The sequence below is a fragment of the Triticum urartu genome, chromosome 3 (assembly GCF_003073215.2).
Source record: "Triticum urartu cultivar G1812 chromosome 3, Tu2.1, whole genome shotgun sequence".
NCBI classification, from domain to species: Eukaryota; Viridiplantae; Streptophyta; class Magnoliopsida; order Poales; family Poaceae; genus Triticum; species Triticum urartu.
In genome coordinates, this window is record NC_053024.1 from 678,400,132 (window position 1) to 678,421,330 (window position 21,199).

At 42.1% G+C, this 21,199-nt stretch overlaps 1 protein-coding gene across 1 annotated transcript; it reads left to right on the forward strand.

Moving 5' to 3' along the window:
• The first annotated feature begins 278 nt into the window (after window positions 1–278).
• LOC125545876 (probable histone acetyltransferase HAC-like 1) lies at window positions 279–2,823 on the forward strand. Its single transcript, XM_048709933.1, has 5 exons — window positions 279–638; window positions 1,025–1,130; window positions 1,242–1,503; window positions 2,100–2,233; window positions 2,326–2,823. The coding sequence occupies exons 1-5, from the start codon at window positions 505–507 to the stop codon at window positions 2,542–2,544; spliced, it is 855 nt and encodes a 284-aa protein (XP_048565890.1). The 5' UTR covers window positions 279–504; the 3' UTR covers window positions 2,545–2,823.
• The last annotated feature ends 18,376 nt before the right edge of the window (window positions 2,824–21,199 follow it).

Consider the following 21,199-nt stretch of genomic DNA (forward strand, 5'->3'; position numbering starts at 1 on the left):
GAAGGTGTGGTCCGGTGTAAAAAACTGAAAAAATTGAAGTGGAGAGTAGAGATGCATGTGTACTAGTCTTTATTTTATTTTTATTCCTTAATGAGACCCATTAGATGCCAAACTATTTTTTCTCAAAGGGCATCTGTATCCACATTGTCACCTTAGTTTTCATGCCTAAAAGCTTAAAAAAAATGGGGACGTTGTAAAGGCGACGGAGAAAGAAGAAACGAGACGGACGCTTCCCTCGTCAAAAAGAGAGAAAAGGGGAGCGCGTCGCTGGCCCACCACCCAGTTTTGACCCCGCTCGTGCAGTCCAGCTCGGGTAGTCCGCCATTGGTCAAGTCCCCCATTCCTTTCTCCCCTCTCCCTCCGTCTCCCCGCCTCGTCTCCGCCCGCCGCTCGCCGCCGCACAACCTCCTACTATTGGGTCGGCTCTCCTACCCCCACGGCATCCAGCTCGCGCTGCGCTGGGATTTACCGGGCCGGCGGAGACTCGCCCGGCTGGCCGCGAAGATGGACGCGCGTCAGACTGCGCAGGTGAATCAGGTCGTCGGCGCCGTCGGGATGCCGCCGCCGCAAAGCCAGACGCAGGACGCGTGGGTCGATCCCCAGTTCGTTATGATGCGCAGCAGCATCCGAGACAAGATGTAAGCGTTCAGTGCTCTTATCTGCTCCAGTTGGAAATAATCGATATTCATGCTCCAGAAAATGGGTTGGAATTGAATTCTCTAAACAATAGATTCCATCAGGCATCATGCTTACTGGAGTACTACGTTGTTTCATTCACAAAATTATAAGCAAAAGCGATTGTAGATATGGTGCTGTTCGAAATTTTAGTGGCTTCCCTTGAAGTTTAGAAGGGTGTTGCATACACATTTGGCAACTTTGGGGGTGCGTTTAGATCCTCTGTTCGGCTCTGAGGGTTATTTAGGCTATAAGGCTGATGATGCCTGACGGTTCGAGTTTGATATGAAAGCAAGGAGGGTAGTTCTTTATTTAATTTTATTACATATACTTGTTATTGAATTGGCAGATTCGAGTATATAGGAAGGAAGCAAACCTCGGCTGATTGGCGGAGGAGGTTACCCGAGCTCGCGAGGAGGCTTGAGGAAATCTTGTTTAGAAAATACCCAAGCAAGGTGTTGACCCCTTGCCTTCTTATTTTGTAGCTTTGGCTTTCGAGCAATCAAGTCCATTTCCGAGCAAAATTAAATATCACCGTTTCATCATTTTAAAAAAATTATATTCAGGCGGAGTACTACAATATGATGAAGCAGCAAATTGAGCCGCACCTGCAGTTTGCTATCAAGCAGTTGAGTGCTCAGAACCAACAACGACAACAGAACCAACAATTGTCAAGACAGATAGCATCTTCCCCTGGCTATGGGACGATGATTCTGACACCTGGTATCACACAAGGCGCAAGTGAAACTTCTAGAATGTCTTATGTGACAGGCAATATTGGCCCTTCGTCGTCTGGTGCAGGCATGGTTCCTCTGAACGCCAACATGGGTACCTTGCTGCCAGGCGCAGATAGTTTTACTGAACTTGTGCTTATTTCCTTCAGGCTGTGTACCTTATTTTGAAATTCTTCTGTACCATGCTGTAGAAACTTCTAGCCTTGAAATCCAATGGCCAGCAACATATTGGACAAAATTGAACAGATGTGTTAACACCTAACAAACCACCTTTCTGGGAGTCTAGCTTTTGTGTTTGGAAAAGACCATCCACTAAGTAGCTATTGTATGACTAAAAAGCTGCAAGTGAAATGTTAACCTGAAAGATCCATTATTAGAATTTAACACTAATTATCTTCCTTTGGACGCTTAGCTTCCAAAAAAATTCCATTATCAATTAGAAATGGGATATCACACTGTTGAGTCTCAGTATTTACCCATATTGATTTATGACATTTTCGAACATACATATACCCCCTCTGTCTCAAAATGTAAGATGGCTTTTGACAAACGTCTTACATTTTGAGACAGAGGGAGTACTATTCAGTCTTGGAGCTGTATGCTCTAGTGTATATCACCTTTTTTTTCCTAGTTTCCCCTTTTGGACTATGTTTCCATTTACTAACTTGGTTTGTGTTGCTTTATTTCCAGGGGAAGCTCCTGATCAGCATGTGAACACACTGCTTTCTCTGGGGATGAACCCTACACATCAAGATCACCCCAGAGCCAGCAGCAACAACCTCATGGTAGACACAGTGGACACACCTGCAACCAACAGATTCTTGGTAAAAATTGTGCATTGTACTTCACAAATATCATGTACAGTAATACCAGCTCTCCAAGGCTTGCTTACAAACTGCAGCTCATGGTGATGCAGAAATCCCGTGCACCTCTGAAGGAGATCCGAAAGGAACCAAAGTTTAGCTGCCCAGTCTGCATGAATGAGCTGGTTGATGCGTCATCCACCATCTGTGGCCACATCTTCTGCCAGAAGTGCATCCAGGCCTCCATCCAGGCTCAGAGCAAGTGTCCGACCTGCCGTAGGACGCTAACTATGAACAGTTTCCACCGCGTCTACCTCCCGACGATGGACTGACCTGATCCACCCTGTTTTATTTTCTCTTTTACCCACGGGTGCCGCAAATCAGATGGTAACATTTCAGAAGCAGGTTTGATTAAGGATGACATTAACAGGGATATGGATGTCATTTGCTTTTCTTTAGAGTCTTCTTAAGGCATTTGTATTATTTACCTGTATAAGATATATTTGCTTCCGCTGTGAGTTGTATCTTGGTTGCAAGACCCTTGTATTGTATCCATATGTTAATTTGACTCTTCAGAGTTGTTGCATATATATGTTGCTGTGGATCTGTTATGGAATTGTGTTGTGATATCTACTGCTGCGCCCACGTCGTGTGTATGTTGTCATGTGCACATTGTGTGGGGTGGCATCTTCGGGTCAATATTATGCGGATGCTAGCGGAGGTGCTAGATCTGTACAGTGACGCTCCCAGGGCGCTACACTTTTGCCTTTGCGAGGTCATGTGGTGCAGTTGGTGCCCTGCGAGTCTGCTTGACCTTGTGGTCATTGCTTAGTCCCTCACTGATAGGAGGAGACACCTCCTCTATTTTTTTTCTTTTACGGCCATGACTTAAGCCCTTTGGACCTCCTGGGACAAGCTTGTGATTGCTCACGACTGTCTATGACATGTGCCTGACCTTGTTTACATTCCTATTGCATTTATGTTGCAATGGTGGCATCTCATGAGACTTGAGATGCTCGATGATCGGTGGGCTTCCGGTTCCAACAAGATAGCGTCAGTGGCCTCTTTGCATCCATTTATTTTTGTTTTGGGGCTTTCTTTGGTTGTGCCCCTGTGGCTTACTTTGTACTAGTTGTTCAGATTGGTCGGTGCTTTATCTATAAAGGCGGGCTAATGCCTAATTTCTTGAAGATGGCACCAAGAGTGTGTGGAACTGCGGATGGGTCGAACATGGTGTAGAGAATACATTTGGGCGAAAAGAAAGCCTCAAGCCTTGGATTTGAGGAGGAAATGAAAGATTAGGAGGTTTGGCAGGCGAAGGTTGCCAATATACTTCGGTGGTCGTTTATATACATGGTCCTCATTTGGCGTGCAAGCCCCCGCTCTATCGACCCCCTTGGGCTTCCAAAGCCGGTCATTCATTTGGGTTTTAAGAGTTATGTTGTAGAAGTTGTGTTTCACGTGTTTGGGAAAGTGGCAATGGTTGCGGCTCCAAGGTTAGATCTAGATCCTTTCTTTTTGCAATTTATGTGTAGTATTTTCAAAATTTGGATAATGTATTAGCCAATAGTTGATATTTATACAAGTGACAAGTTAGTGTTGTTAGTAAAATGTTACTTTAAACGATCGTATGTCCATACAGGTCCATAGCAAACTTTTTGAAATGTGTGTCATCCAACCAAAATTAATGTTTTATGTGGCACGATGCGTAGGGCAATTCCACATGATTTCTCTTGGAGCAACTAAGGGTTGCACTACTCTCACCGTCTCACCCAAAAACACAACCTACTGGGGTTTTCCCGTACATGCAGCCGCCTCTGCCTCCAAATGTCTTCTGGCACAGATAAAATGGGGAAGCCATCATTTGAGGATTAGCCATGAAATTTATGTTGTTCTGGACTTGACTAGGGTTTAGTCTACCTGTCTGGGCGATGATGCAAAAGGAAGATGATGTCGACATATCTAAGAATAGCATGTGTTTCTGTTTATGTGAGGATGGTCTCGTACTAAGAGCATCTCCAACAGCCGCGCTACGCGCTGCGCACAAAAAACTACTTTGCCGTGCGCCCTTCGTCTGGTTTTGCACGGCTGGCAGTGCTGGCTCCAACAGCCGCGCTAAAATGCAGCGCGCAAAAAATGCAGTGCGCGCAACTCGCCGGGGCATTGCATATGTTGCATTTTGAACACAAAATGAATTTGAAACCTTCAAAATGCAATGAACATGACATCTAAATTTCACACAAACAAGTTGATGAATAAAAGTTCATGCCCAGAAGTTCAAAATCATGCCCACGAGTTCATCCAACCAAGTTCAAAATGCAAATCAAGTTCATGACACAAACGAAAGACACATCAAGCCTCGTCCTCGTCTTCGTCCTCATCTTCGGAAGACGATTCTTCCTCCTCTGAAGATGATTCTTCCTCCTCCTCCTCATCGCGCACCGCATCACGTGAAGCTCCGACGGTGTTGGCAAGATCTTCAACGGCATCTTCATGGGAATGTGTGTGAGGAGGCACACCGGAAGACATTCCGCCCATCACGGCCGGAGGTGCACCCATGCCTCCCATGAGAGAAGCAAAACTCATGCCTCCCATGACGGCCATAGCGTCGGGGGGCGCTCCAAAGCCACCCATGCCTCCCATGGTCTCCATGGTAGCTCCAAAGCCACCCATGGCACCTAATCCACTCACGGTACCTCCGAAGCCTCCCATGCCTCCCATGGCGCCAAGGCCACCGCCACCCATGGCGCCAAGGCCACCGCCACCCATTGCGCGAATCATGGCTCTTTTTTGGATCAAGACTTCTTCACGGCAAGATTGACATACTCCTTTTGCACCTCATTGAGGATAGATGTGTTCAAGAAGAACAAGTGCTTCTCCCATTTCAACAATCTAGTTCGCTCCTCATTGCTCATCTTCTTCTCCTCCAAAGCCACCTTCCTCTCCTTGGTCGCCACCCTCCTCTCCCCGGCCGCCAACCTCCTCTCCTCGGTCGCGGCATCTTGGTTCCTTGCCATTTTCCTCACCTCGTTGGCTTCTTTTCTTGCCTTCACAATAGCTTCCATAGCATTTTTGAGCTCATCATCTCATTTCCTCTTCTTCTTTTCTTTTGCGTCTTTCTTGCACCCATCCGGTCGTTTTGGCTTCGAGTATGAAACCGAGTTGGGTGTGGGGCTTCTCTTGCCGTCACTTGATGCATCATCCTCCTCCTCATCATCATCATTCAACTCAATTGTTCGCTTGCGTTTGTTGCTCAAATGCAAATCATCACGCTTCTTCCATTTCTCATCATCCTTCAACACTTCATAGCAATGAGGCAAGGTAAATATCCTTCCTTTCTTGATCTTCCTCTTCTTGGTTCTTTTCTCCTCTCCTTTGAACAAGTTTTGTGCAATGTTGTACTACATGAAAACAAAGCAAGTTAGCACTTCGAACACCAACAATAAGTATCATGAACATGTATGGAATGCCACTTACTCTATTGTCCTCATTTGTGCCACTTGGGTTCAACTTGTCAACCGCCTTTTGTGCGGCCGCCCACCTTTCACAATCCGAGTTGATTGTCGACCACCGGGACTGAAGTGATCTCTCGGAGCGGTCAATTCCACTCACGTTGCAAACATCAAAGTGTTCTTTCATCCGCCCCCAATAAGCATCTCTACTTTCATCACCTCCAACGGATGGATCCCTCGACACTTGCAATAAAGTATTGCATAGTAAGATGTCATCGACATTGGTGTAATTACCCGCTCTTACTTTCGGCGCGTCGACAATGCCCTCACCATCCTCGTCCACCTCGAACTCATGCTCTTCGAAATGCATGTCATTGGTTTGAGACCAATGCGAATTGTTGGAGCCAACACCCATAGTTGACATGTATGCATCATTGCTACCTCTTGAGCACTTGCGTTGGATTTCCCTTGAAGAGGAAAGGGTGGTGCAGCAAAGTAGCGTAAGTATATCCATCAGTTTTTGAGAACCAAGGTATCAATCCAATAGGAGGCTACGCGCGAGTCCCTCGCACCTACACGAAACAAATAAATCCTCGCAACCAACGCGATAAGGGGTTGTCAATCCCTACACGGTCACTTACGAGAGTGAGATCTGATAGATATGATAAGATAATATTTTTGGTATTTTTATGATAAAGATGCAAAGTAAAATAAAAGGCAATGAAAACAACTAAGTATTGGAAGATTAATATGATGAAGATAGACCCGGGGGCCATACGTTTCACTAGTGGCTTCTCTCAAGAGCATAAGTATTTTACGGTGGGTGAACAAATTACTATTGAGCAATTGACAAAATTGAGCATAGTTATGAGAATATCTAGGTATGGTCATGTATATAGGCATCACGTCCGAGACAAGTAGACTGACTCCTGCCTGCATCTACTACTATTACTCCACACATCGACCGCTATCTAGCATGCATCTAGAGTATTAAGTTCAAGAGAACATAGTAACACTTTAAGCAAGATGACATGATGTAGAGGGATAAACTCATGCAATATGATGAAAAAACCATCTTGTTATCCTCGATGGCAACAATACAATACGTGCCTTGCTGCCCCTACTGTCACTGGGAAAGGACACCGCAAGATTGAACCCAAAGCTAAGCACTTCTCCCATTGCAAGAAAGATCAATCTAGTAGGTCAAACCAAACTGATAATTCGAAGAGACTTGCAAAGATAACCAATCATACATAAAAGAATTCAGAGAAGATTCAAATATTGTTCATAGATAAACTTGATCATAAACCCACAATTCATCGGTCTCAACAAACACACCGCAAAATAAGAGTACATCGAATAGATCTCCACAAGAGGGGGAGAACTTTGTATTGAGATCCAAAAGGAGAGAAGAAGCCATATAGCTAATAACTATGGACCCGAAGGTCTAAGGTAAACTACTCACACTTCATCGGAGAGGCTATGGTGTTGATGTAGAAGCCCTCCGTGATCGATGTCCCCTCCGGCGGAGCTCCGGAACAGGCCCCAAGATGGGATCTCGTGGATACAGAAAGTTACGGCGGTGGAATTAGGGTTTTGGCTCCGTATCTGATCGTTTGGGGGTACGTAGGTATATATAGGAGGAAGGAGTACGTCGGTGGAGCAATAGGGGGCCACGAGGGTGGAGGGCGCGCCTGGGGGGGTAGGCGCGCCCCCCTACCTCGTGGCCTCCATGTTGGTTGCTTGACGTAGGGTCTAAGTCTCCTGGATCTTGTTCGTTCCAAAAATCACGTTCCCGAAGGTTTCATTCCGTTTGGACTCTGTTTGATATTCCTTTTCTTCAAAACCCTAAAATAGGCAAAAAAACAGCAATTCCGGGCTGGGCCTCCGGTTAATAGGTTAGTCCCAAAAATAATATAAAAGTGGATAATAAAGCCCAATAATGTCCAAAACAGAAGATAATATAGCATGGAGCAATCAAAAATTATGTATACGTTGGAGACGTATCAAGCATCCCCAAGCTTATTTCCTGCTCGTCCTCGAGTAGGTAAATGATAAAAACAGAATTTTTGATGTGGAATGCTACTTGGCATAATTTCAATGTAATTCTTCTTAATTGTAGTATGAATATTCAGATCCGAAAGATTCAAGACAAAAGTTTAATATTGACATAAAAATAATAATACTTCAAGCATACTAACTAAGCAATTATGTCTTCTCAAAATAACATGGCCAAAGAAAGATATCCCTACAAAATCATATAGTCTGGCTATGTTCTATCTTCACCACACAAAGTATTTAAATCATGCACAACCCCGATGACAAGCCAAGCAATTGTTTCATACTTTTGGTGTTCTCAAACTTTTTCAATCTTCACGCAATACATGAGCGTGAGCCATGGACATAGCACTTTAGGTGGAATAGAATGGTGGTTGTGGAGAAGACAAAAAGGGAGAAGATAGTCTCACATCAACTAGGCGTATCAACGGGCTATGGAGATGCCCATCAATAGATATCGATGTGAGTGAGTAGGGATTTCCATGCAATGGATGCACTAGAGCTATAAGTATATGAAAGCTCAAAAAAGAAACTAAGTGGGTGTGCATCCAACTTGCTTGCTCACGAAGACCTAGGGCAATTTGAGGAAGCCCATCATTGGAATATACAAGCCAAGTTCTATAATGAAAAATTCCCACTAGTATATGAAAGTGATAACAAAGGAGACTCTCTATCATGAAGATCATGGTGCTACTTTGAAGCACAAGTGTGGTAAAAGGATAGTAGCATTGTCCCTTCTCTCTTTTTCTCTCATATTTTTTTATTTGGGCCTTTTCTCTTTTTTATGGCCTCTTTTTTTCATCCGGAGTCTCATCCCGACTTGTGGGGGAATCATACTCTCCATCATCCTTTCCTCATTGGGACAATGCTCTAATAATGATGATCATCACACTTTTATTTTCTTACAACTCAACAATTACAACTCGATACTTAGAACAAAATATGACTCTATATGAATGCCTCCGGCGGTGTACCGGGATATGCAATGACTCATGAGTGACATGTATGAAAGAATTATGAACGGTGGCTTTGCCACAAATATAATGTCAACTACATGATCATGCAAAGCAATATGACAATGATGGAGTGTGTCATAGTAAACAGAATGGTGGAAAGTTGCATGGCAATATATCTCGGAATGGCTATGGAAATGCCATGATAGGTAGGTATGGTGGCTGTTTTGAGGAAGGTATATGGTGGGTGTATGATACCGGGGAAAGGTGCACGATATTAGAGAGGCTAGCATTGGTGGAAGGGTGAGAGTGCGTATGATCCATGGACTCAACATTAGTCATAAAGAACTCATATACTTATTGCAAAAATCTACAAGTTATCAAAGCAAAGTATTACGTGCATGCTCCTAGGGGGTAGATTGGTAGGAAAAGACCATCGCTCGTCCCCGACCGCCACTCATAAGGAAGACAATTAATAAATAAATCATGCTCCGACTTCATCACATAACGGTTCACCATACGTGCATGCTACGGGAATCACAAACTTTAACACAAGTATTTCTCAAATTCACAACTACTCAACTAGCATGACTCTAATATCACCATCTTCATATCTCAAAACAATTATCAAGTATCAAACTTCTCATAGTATTCAACACACTCATAAGAGAATTTTTTTATTAATCTTGTATACCTAGCATATTAGGATCATTTAAGCAAATTACCACGATATTTAAGACTCTCAAAATAATCTAAGTGAAGCATGAGAGATCAATAGTTTCTATAAAACAAATCCACCACCGTGCTCTAAAAGATATAAGTGAAGTACTAGAGCAAAACTATATAACTCAAAAGATATAAGTGAAGCACATAGAGTATTCTAATAATTTCCGAATCATGTGTGTGTCTCTCAAAAGGTGTGTATGCTACCTCTTGAGCACTGCGTTGGATTTCCCCTAAGAGGAAGGGATGATGCGGCAAAGTAGCGTAAGTATTTCTCTCAGTTTTTGGGAACCAAGGTATCAGTCCAGTAGGAGGCCACGCACAAGTCCCTTGTACCTACACAAAAACAATAGCTCAACGCAACCAACGCACTTAGGGGTTGTCAATCCCTTCACGGTCACTTACAAAAGTGAGATCTGATAGAGATGATAAATAATATTTTTGGTATTTTTGGTATAGAGATGCAAAGTAAAAAAGTTAAAGCAAAGTTAAAGCAAAGAAATAATAAAGTGATGGAGATTAATATGATGAGAAAGAGACCCGGGGGCCATAGGTTTCACTAGTGGCTTCTCTCAAGAGCATAAGTATTCTACGGTGGGTGAACAAATTACTGTTGAGCAATTGACAGAATTGAGCATAGTTATGAGAATATCTAGGTATGATCATGTATATAGGCATCACGTCCGAGACAAGTAGACCGAAATGATTCTGCATCTACTACTATTACTCCACTCATCGACCGCTATCCAACATGCATCTAGAGTATTAAGTTAAAAATAGAGTAACGCCTTAAGCAAAATGACATGATGTAGAGGGATAGTTTCATGCAATATGATAAAAAACCCATCTTGTTATCCTCGATGGCAACGATACAATACGTGTCTTGCTGCCCCTTCTGTCATTGGGAAAGGACACCGCAAGATCGAACCCAAAGCTAAGCACTTCTCCCATGGCAAGAACAACCAATCTAGTTGGCCAAACCAAACTGATAATTCGAAGAGACTTGCAAAGATAACCAATAATACATAAAAGAATTCAGAGAAGATTCAAATATTATTCATAGATAGACTTGATCATAAACCCACAATTCATCGGTCTCAACAAACACACCGCAAAAAGAAGATTACATCGAATAGATCTCCACGAGAGAGGGGGAGAACATTGTATTGAGATCCAAAAAGAGAGAAAAAGCCATCTAGCTACTAGCTATGGACCCGTAGGTCTGAAGTAAACTACTCACACTTCATCAGAGAGGCTTGGATGATGATGTAGAAGCCCTCCGTGATCGATGCCCCCTCCGGCGGAGCTCCGGAACAGGCCCCAAGATGGGATCTCGTGGATACAGAAAGTTGCGGCGGTGGAATTAGGTTTTTGGCTCCGTATCTGATCGTTTGGGGGTACGTGGATATATATAGGAGGAAGAAGTACGTCGGTGGAGCTTTGAGGGGCCCACGAGGCAGGGGCGCGCCCTAGGGGGGCGCCCTCCACCCTCGTGACCGCCTCGTGGCTTTCTTGACGGAGGGTCTAAGTCTCCTGGATCTTATCTGATGAGAAAATCATGTTTCCGAAGGTTTCATTCCGTTTGGACTCCGTTTGATATTCCTTTTCTTCGAAACCCTAAAACAGGCCAAAAACAGCAATTCTGGGCTGGGCCTCCGGTTAATAGGTTAGTCCCAAAAATAATATAAAAGTGGATAATAAAGCCCAATAATGTTCAAAACAGTAGATAATATAGCATGGAGCAATCAAAAATTATAGATACGTTGGAGACGTATTAGTGTACAGCAAGGATGATTGTGGTAAACTAAAAAGCAAAGACTCAAATCATACAAGACGCTCCAAGCAAAACACATATCATGTGGTGAATAAAAATATAGCTCCAAGTAAAGTTACCAATAGAAGTAGACGAAAGAGGGGATGCCTTCCGAGGCATCCCCAAGCTTTGGCTTTTAGGTGTCCTTAGATTATCTTGGGGGTGCCATGGACATCCCCAAGCTTAGGCTTTTGCCACTCCTTGTTCCATAATCCATCAAATATTTACCCAAAACTTGAAAACTTCACAACACAAAACTCAAAGTAGAAAATCTCGTGAGCTCCGTTAGCGAAAGAAAACAAAAGAACACATCAAGGTATTGTAATGAACTCATTATTTATTTATATTAGTGTTAAACCTACTATATTCCAACTTCTCTATGGTTTATAAACTATTTTACTAGCCATAGATTCATCAAAATAAGCAAACAACACACGAAAAACAGAATCTGTCAAAAACAGAACAGTCTGTAGTAATCTGTAGCTAGCGCAAGATCCGGAACCCCAAAAATTCTAAAATAAATTTCTGGACGTGAATAATTTATCTATTAATCATCTTCAAAAATAATTAACTAAATATCACTTTCCAAATAAAAATGGCAGCAGTTCTCTTGAGCGCTAAAGTTTCTGTTTTTTACAGCAAGATTAACAAGACTTCCCCCAAGTCTTCCCAACGGTTCTACTTGGCACAAACATTAATTAAACATAAAAAACAAAACCAAAACAGAGGCTAGATAAATTATTTGTTACTAAACAGGAGCAAAAATCAAGGAATAAAAATAAAATTGGGTTGCCTCCCAACAAGCGCTATCGTTTAACGCCCCTAGCTAGGCATAAAAAGCAAGGATGGATCTAGGTATTGCCATCTTTGGTAGGCAATTCATAAGTGGCTCTCATAATAGATTCATAAGGTAATTTAATTTTATTTCTAGGAAAGTGTTTCATGTCTTTCCTTAACGGAAATTTGAATCTAATATTTCCTTCCTTCATATCAATAATTGCACCAATCGTTCTAAGAAAAGGTCTACCAAGAATAATAGGACATGAAGGATTGCAATCTATGTCAAGAACAATAAAATCTACGGGCACATAATTCCTATTTGCAACAATAAGAACATCATTAATTCTTCCCATAGGTTTCTTAATAGTGGAATCCGCAAGGTGCAAGTTTAAAGAGCAATCATCAAAATCACGGAAACCTAACAAATCACACAAAGTCTTTGGAATCGTGGAAACACTAGCACCCAAATCACACAAGCATATCATTCATGATTTTTAATTTTAATTTTAATAGTTGGTTCCCACTCTTCATAAAGTTTTCTAGGATAGAAACTTCCAACTCAAGTTTTTCTTCATAAGATTGCATCAAAGCATCAATGATATGTTTGGTAAAAGCTTTATTTTGACTATAAGCATGAGGAGAATTTAGCACGGATTGTAACAAGGAAATACAATCTATCAAAGAGTAGCTATTATAATTAAATTCGTAAAAATACAAAATAGTAGGTTCATTAACATCTAGATTTTTGATCTCTTCAATCCCACTTTTATCAAATTTAGCATCAAGATCTAAAAACTCCGAATTTTTGGAACGCCTTCTAGGTAAAGATGGATCATATTCAGTCCCATCATTATCAAGATTCACATTGCAAAACAAAGATTTAATAGGGGACACATCAATAACTTTTAGATCTTCATCTTTATTATCATGGTCTTCCGATTTAGCAGCCATCTTATTAACTAAGGTAGCCCGCTTATCCGAAACTTCAGCTATTAACTTCTCAAGACAAGCAATTTGGGATCTCAAACCATCAAATTCTTTAGACATATCATCGAGCTCTTTATTCATATAATTCATAAAGGTTTTTTGTTCTTTAAGCTCGTTTCTAAAGAAACTATTTTGCTCAAATTGCAAGATCATAAAACTCCTAACGTTGCTTTCAATTTCTTCTAACCTTTTAAGGTGAAGATCACCAAATCGAGGAAGAGCCATCGAGACAAGCAAGCACTCCAACACACAAGCAAACGAGGAACGGGCAAAAAGAGGCAAATGGAGAAAGAGAGGGAGAATAGAGAAAGAGGGCGAATAAAACGGCAAGGGTGAAGTGGGGGAGAGGAAAACGAGAGGCAAATGGCAAATAATGTAATGCTGGAGATAAGGGTTTGTGATGGGTACTTGGTATGTTGACTTTTGCATAGACCTCCCTGGCAACGGCGCCAGAAATCCTTCTTGCTACCTCTTGAGCACTTGCGTTGGTTTTCCCTTGAAGAGGAAAGGGTGGTGCAGCAAAGTAGCGTAAGTATTTCCCTCAGTTTTTGAGAACCAAGGTATCAATCCAGTAGGAGGCTACGCGCGAGTCCCTCGCACCTACACAAAATAAATAAATCCTCGCAACCAACGCAATAAGGGGTTGTCAATCCCTACATGGTCACTTACGAGAGTGAGATCTGATAGATATGATAAGATAATATTTTTGGTATTTTTATGATAAAGATGCAAAGTAAAATAAAAGACAATGAAAACAAAAAAGTATTGGAAGATTAATATGATGAATATAGACCCGGGGCCATAGGTTTCACTAGTGGCTTCTCTCAAGAGCATAAGTATTTTACGGTGGGTGAAAAAATTACTGTTGAGCAATTGACAGAATTGAGCATAGTTATGAGAATATCTAGGTATGATCATGTATATAGGCATCACGTTCGAGACAAGTAGACCGACTCCTGCCTGCATCTACTACTATTACTCCACACATCGACCGCTATCCAGCATGCATCTAGAGTATTAAGTTCAAGAGAACAGAGTGACGCTTTAAGCAAGATGACATGACGTAGAGGGATAAACTCATGCAATATGATGAAAACCCCATCTTGTTATCCTCGATGGCAACAATACAATACGTGCCTTGCTGCCCCTACTGTCACTGGGAAAGGACACCGCAAGATTGAACCCAAAGCAAAGCACTTCTCCCATTGCAAGAAAGATCAATCTAGTAGGCCAAACCAAACTGATAATTCGAAGAGACTTGCAAAGATAACCAATCATACATAAAAGAATTCAGAGAAGATTCAAATATTGTTCATAGATAAACTTGATCATAAACCCACAATTCATCGGTCTCAACAAACACACCGCAAAAGAAGACTACATCGAATAGATCTCCACAAGAGAGGGGGAGAACTTTGTATTGAGATCCAAAAAGAGAGAAAAAGCCATCTAGCTAATAATTATGGACCCAAAGGTCTGAGGTAAACTACTCACACTTCATCGGAGAGGCTATGGTGTTGATGTAGAAGCCCTCCGTGATCGATGCCCCCTCCGGCGGAGCTCCGGAACAGGCCCCAAGATGGGATCTCGTGGATACAGAAAGTTACGGCGGTGGAATTAGGGTTTTGGCTCCGTATCTGATCGTTTGGGGGTACATAGGTATATATAGGAGGAATGAGTACGTCGGTGGAGCAACAGGGGGGCCCGAGGGTGGAGGGTGCGCCCCCTACCTCGTGGCCTCCCTGTTGGTTGCTTGACGTAGGGTCCAAGTCTCCTGGATCTTGTTCGTTTCAAAAATCACGTTCCCGAAGGTTTCATTCTGTTTGGACTCCGTTTGATATTACTTTTTTTTGAAACCCTAAAAATAGGCAAAAAAATAGCAATTCTGGGTTGGGCCTCCGATTAATAGGTTAGTCCCAAAAATAATATAAAAATGGATAATAAAGCCCAATAATGTGAAGGAAATATGCCCTAGAGGCAATAATAAAGTTATTATTTATTTCCTTATATCATGATAAATGTTTATTATTCATGCTAGAATTGTATTAACCAGAAACATAATACTTGTGTGAATACATAGACAAACAAAGTGTCACTAGTATGCCTCTACTTGACTAGCTCGTTAATCAAAGATGGTTATGTTTCCTAACCATAGACATGAGTTATCATTTGATTAACGGGATCACATCATTAGGAGAATGATGTGATTGACTTGACCCATTCCGTTAGCTTAGCACCCGATCGTTTAGTATGTTGCTATTGCTTTCTTCATGACTTATACATGTTCCTATGACTATGAGATTATGCAACTCCCGTTTACCGAAGGAACACTTTGTGTGCTACCAAACATCACAACGTAACTGGGTGATTATAAAGGAGCTCTACAGGTGTCTCCAAAGGTACATGTTGAGTTGGCGTATTTTGAGATTAGGATTTGTCACTCCAATTGTCGGAGAGGTATCTCTGGGCCCTCTCGGTAATGCACATCACTTAAGCCTTGCAAGCATTGCAACTAATGAGTTAGTTGCGGGATGATGTATTACAGAACGAGTAAAGAGACTTGCCGGTAATGAGATTGAACTAGGTATAGGATACCGACGATCGAATCTCGGGCAAGTAACATACCGATGACAAAGGGAACAACGTATGATGTTATGCGGTCTGACCGATAAAGATCTTCGTAGAATATGTAGGAGCCAATATGAGCATCCAGGTTCCGCTATTGGTTATTGACCGGAGACGTGTCTCGGTCATGTCTACATTGTTCTCGAACCCGTAGGGTCCGCACGCTTAAGGTTTCGATGACAGTTATATTATGAGATTATGCGTTTTGATGTACTGAAGTTAGTTAGGAGTCCCGGATGTGATCACGGACATGACGAGGAGTCTCGAAATGGTCGAGACATAAAGATTGATATATTGGACGGCTATATTCAGACACCGGAAGTGTTCCGGGTGATTTCGGAGAAAACCGGAGAGCCGGAGGGTTACCGGAACCCCCCCCCCTGGGAGAAGTAATGGGCCATATGGGCCTTAGTGGAGAGAGAGAGGGGCTACCAGAGGTGGGCCGCGCGCCTCCTCCCCCCTGGTCCGAATTGGACTAGGATAGGGGGGGGCGCCCCCCTTTCCCTCTCCCTCCCCACTTCTTTCCCCCTCCTAGTAGGAGTCCTACTCCTACTAGGAGGAGGACTCCTCCTTGGCGCGCCATATGTGGCCGGGCGGCCTCCCCCCTTTGCTCCTTTATATACGGGGGCAGGGGGCACCCCTAGACAAAAGTTGATCTTCATGATCGTTCCTTAGCCGTGTGCGGTGCCCCCTTCCACCATATTCCACCTCAATAATATTGTAGCGGTGCTTATGCGAAGCCCTGCGATAGTAGTACATCAAGATCGTCACCACGCTGTCGTGCTGACGGAACTCTTCCCCGACACTTTGCTGGATCGGAGTCCGGGGATCGTCATCGAGCTGAACGTGTGCTAGAACTCGGAGGTGCCATAGTTTCGGTACTTGATCGGTCAGGCCGTGAAGACGTACGACTACATCAACCAAATTAACGCTTCCGTTGTCGATCTACAAAGGGTACGTAGATCACACTCTCCCCCTCTCGTTGCTATGCATCACCATGATCTTGCGTGTGCGTAGGAATTTTTTTGAAATTACTACGAAACCCAACAGTGGCATCCGAGCCTAGGTTTTATATGTTGATGTTATATGCACGAGTAGAACACAAGTGAGTTGTGGGCGATATAAGTCATACTGCTTACCAGCATGTCATACTTTGGTTCGGCGGTATTGTTGGACGAAGCAGCCGGACCGACATTACGCGTACGCTTACGCGAGACCGGTTCTCCCGACGTGCTTTGCACATAGGTGGCTTGCGGGTGACAGTTTCTCCAACTTTAGTTGAACCGAGTGTGGCTACGCCCGGTCCTTGCGAAGGTTAAAACAGCACCAACTTGACAAACTATCGTTGTGGTTTTGATGCGTAGGTAAGATTGGTTCTTGCTTAAACCCGTAGCAGCCACGTAAAACTTGCAACAACAAAGTAGAGGACGTCTAACTTGTTTTTGCAGGGCATGTTGTGATGTGATATGGTCAAGACATGATGCTAAATTTTATTGTATGAGATGATCATGTTTTGTAACTGAGTTATCGGCAACTGGTAGGAGCCATATAGTTGTCACTTTATTGTATGCAATGCAATCGTGCTGTAATGCTTTACTTTATCACTAAGCGGTAGCGATAGTCGTGGAAGCATGAGATTGGCGAGACGACAATGATGCTACGATGGAGATCAAGGTGTCGCGCCGGTGACGATGGTGATCATGACGGTGCTTCGGAGATGGAGATCACAAGCACAAGATGATGATGGCCATATCATATCACTTATATTGATTGCATGTGATGTTTATCTTTTATGCATCTTATCTTGCTTTGATTGACGGTAGCATTATAAGATGATCCCTCACTAATTATCAAGAAGTGTTCTCCCTGAGTATGCACCATTGCGAAAGTTCTTCGTGATGAGACACCACGTGATGATATGGTGTGATAGGCTCTACGTTCAAATACAACGGGTGCAAAACAGTTGCACACACAGAATACTCAGGTTATACTTGACGAGCCAAGCATATACAGATATGGCCTCGGAACACGGAGACCGAAAGGTCGAGCATGAATCATATAGTAGATATGATCAACATAGTGATGTTCACCAATGAAACTACTCCATCTCACGTGATGATCGGACATGGTTTAGTTGATTTGGATCACGTGATCACTTAGAGGATTAGAGGGATGTCTATCTAAGTGGGAGTTCTTAAGTAATATGATTAAATTGAACTTAAATTTATCATGAACTTAGTCCTGGTAGTATTTTGCAAATTATGTTGTAGATCAATAGCTCGCGTTGTTGCTTCCCTGTGTTTATTTTGATATGTTCCTAGAGAAAATTGTGTTGAAAGATGTTAGTAGCAATGATGCGGATTGGATCCGTGATCTGAGGTTTATCCTCATTGCTGCACAGAAGAATTATGTCCTTGATGCACCGCTAGGTGACGGACCTATTGCAGGAGCAGATGCAGACGTTATGAACGTTTGGCTAGCTCAATATGATGACTACTTGATAGTTTAGTGCACCATGCTTAATGGCTTAGAATCGGGACTTCAAAGACGTTTTGAACGTCATGGAGCATATGAGATGTTCCAGGAGTTGAAGTTAATATTTCAAGCAAATACCCGAGTTGAGAGATATGAAGTCTCCAACAAGTTCTATAGCTAAAAGATGGAGGAGAATCGCTCAACTAGTGAGCATGTGCTCAGATTGTCTGGGTACTACAATCGCTTGAATCAAGTGGGAGTTAATCTTCCAGATAAGATAGTGATTGACAGATTCTCTAGTCACCATCACCAAGTTAGTAGAACTTCGTGATGAACTATAATATGCATGGGATAACGGAAACGATTCCCAAGCTCTTCGTGATGCTGAAATCGACGAAGGTAGAAATCAAGAAAACATCAAGTGTTGATGGTTTGACAAGACCACTAGTTTCAAGAAAAGGGCAAAGGGAAGAAGGGGAACTTCAAGAAGAACGGCAAGCAAGTTGCTGCTTCAAGTGAAGAAGCCCAAGTCTGGTCCTAAGCCTGAGACTAAGTGCTTCTACTGCAAAGGGACTGATCACTGAAAGTGGAACTGCCCCAAGTATTTGGCGAATAAGAAGGATGGCAAAGTGAACATAAGTATATTTGATATACATGTTATTGATGTGTACTTTACTAGTGTTTATAGCAACCCCTCAGTATTTGATACTAGTTCAGTTACTATGATTAGTAACTTGAATCGGGAGTTGCAGAATGAACAAAGACTAGTTAAGGGTGAGGTGACGATGTGTGTTGGAAGTAGTTCCAAGATTGATATGATCATCATCGCACACTCCCTATACTTTTGGGATTAGTGTTGAACCTGAATAAGTGTTATTTGGTGTTTGCGCTGAGCATGAATATGATTTGATCATGTTTATTATATGGTTATTCATTTAAGTAAGAGAATAAATTGTTGTTCTGTTTACATGAATAAAACCTTATATGGTTACACACCCAATGAAAATAGTTAGTTGGATCTCGATCGTAGTGATACACATAATCATAATATTGAAACCAAAAGATGCAAAGTTAATAATGATAGTGCAACTTATTTGTGGCACTGACGTTTAGGTCATATTGGTGTAAAGCGCATGAAGAAACTCCAAGCTGATGGGTTTTTGGAATCACTTGATTATGAATCAGTTGATGCTTGCGAACCATGCCTCATGGGCAAGATGACTAAAACGCCGTTCTCCAGAACTATGGAGCGAGCAACTGACTTATTGGAAATAATACATACTGATGTATGAGATCCGATGAGTGTTAAGGCTCGCGGCGGGTATCATTATTTTCTGACCTTCACAGATGATTTGAGCAGATATGGGTATATCTACTTAATGAAACACAAGTCTGAAATATTTGAAAAGTTCAAAGAATTTCAGAGTGAAGTGGAGAATCATCGTAACAAGAAAATAAAAGTTTCTACGATATGATCGCAGAGGTAAAATATTTGAGTTATGAGTTTGGCCTTCAGTTAAAACAATGTGAAATAGTTTCACTACTCACGCCACCTGGAACACCACAGCATAATGGTGTGTCCGAACATCATAATCGTACTTTATTAGATATGGTGCGATCTATGATGTCTCTTATCGATCTACCACTATCGTTTTGGGGTTATGCATTAAAGACAGCTGCATTCACGTTTAAAAGGGCACCATCTAAGTCCGTTGAGACGACACAATCTGAACTGTGGTTTGGCAAGAAACCAAAGTTGTCATTTCTTAAAGTTTGGGATTGTGATGGTTATATGAAAAAGTTTCATCCTGATAAGCTCAAACCCAAATCGGAGAAATATGTCTTCATAGGATACCCAAAGGAGACTGTTGGGTATACCTTCTATCACAAATCCGAAGGCAAGACTTTTGTTGCTAAATTCGGAGTTTTTCTAGAGAAGGAGTTTCTCTCGAAAGAAGTGAGTGGGAGGAAAGTAGAACTTGATGAGGTAACTATACCTGCTCCCTTATTGGAAAGTAGTTCATCACAGAAATCTGTTCGTGTGACTACTACACCAATTAGTGAGGAAGCTAATGATGATGATCATGTAACTTCAGATCAAGTTACTACCGAATCTCATAGGTAAACCAGAGTGAGATCCGCACCAGAGTGGTACGGTAATCCTGTTCTGGAAGTCATGTTACTAGACCATGACGAACTTGCGAACTACGAGGAAGCGATGATGAGCCCAGATTCCGCGAAATGGTTTGAGGCCATAAAATCTGAGATATGATCCACGTATGAGAACAAAGTATGGACTTTGATGGATTTGCCCGATGATCGGCAAGCCATAGAAAATAAATGGATCTTCAAGAGGAAGACGGACGCTGATAGTAGTGTTACTATCTACAAAGCTAGAATTGTCGCAAAAGGTTTTCGACAAGTTCAAGGTGTTGACTACGATGAGATTTTCTCACTCGTATATATGCTTAAGTCTGTCCGAATCATGTTAGGAATTGCCGCATTTTATGAAATCTGGCAAATGGATAAACAAAACTGCATTCCTTAATGGATTTCTTAAAGAAGAGTTGTATATGATGCAACCAGAAGGTTTTGTCAATCCTAAAGGTGTTAACAAAATATGCAAGCTCCAACGATCCATCTATGGATTGGTGCAAGCATCTCGGAGTTGGAATATACGCTTTGATAAGTTGATCAAAGCATATAGTTTTATACAAACTTACGGTGAAGCCTGTATTTACAAGAAAGTGAGTGGGAGCACTACAACATTTCTGATAAGTATATGTGAACAACATATTGTTGATCAGAAATAATGTATAATTTTCTGGAAAGCATAAAGGAATATTTGAAAGGAGTTTTTCAAAGAAAGACCTCGGTAAAGCTGCTTACATATTGAGCATCAAGATCTATAGAGATAGATCAAGACGCTTGATAAGTTTTTTCAATGAGTACATACCTTGACAAGATTTTGAAGTAGTTCAAAATGGAACAGTCAAAGAAAGAGTTCTTGCCTATGTTGCAAGGTGTGAAATTGAGTAAGACTCAAAGCCCGACCACGGCAGAAGATAGAAATAGAATGAAAATCATTCCCTATGCCTCAGCCATAGGTTCTATAAAGTAT

Excerpts from the sequence above, each read along its gene's own strand:
- LOC125545876 (XM_048709933.1), top strand. The coding sequence starts at position 505 with ATGGACGCGCGTCAGACTGCGCAGGTGAATCAGGTCGTCGGCGCCGTC. Across the intron at positions 639-1,024 it reads AGCAGCATCCGAGACAAGAT|ATTCGAGTATATAGGAAGGA; the intron begins GTAAGCGTTCAG and ends TTGAATTGGCAG. Across the intron at positions 2,234-2,325 it reads CTGCAACCAACAGATTCTTG|AAATCCCGTGCACCTCTGAA; the intron begins GTAAAAATTGTG and ends ATGGTGATGCAG.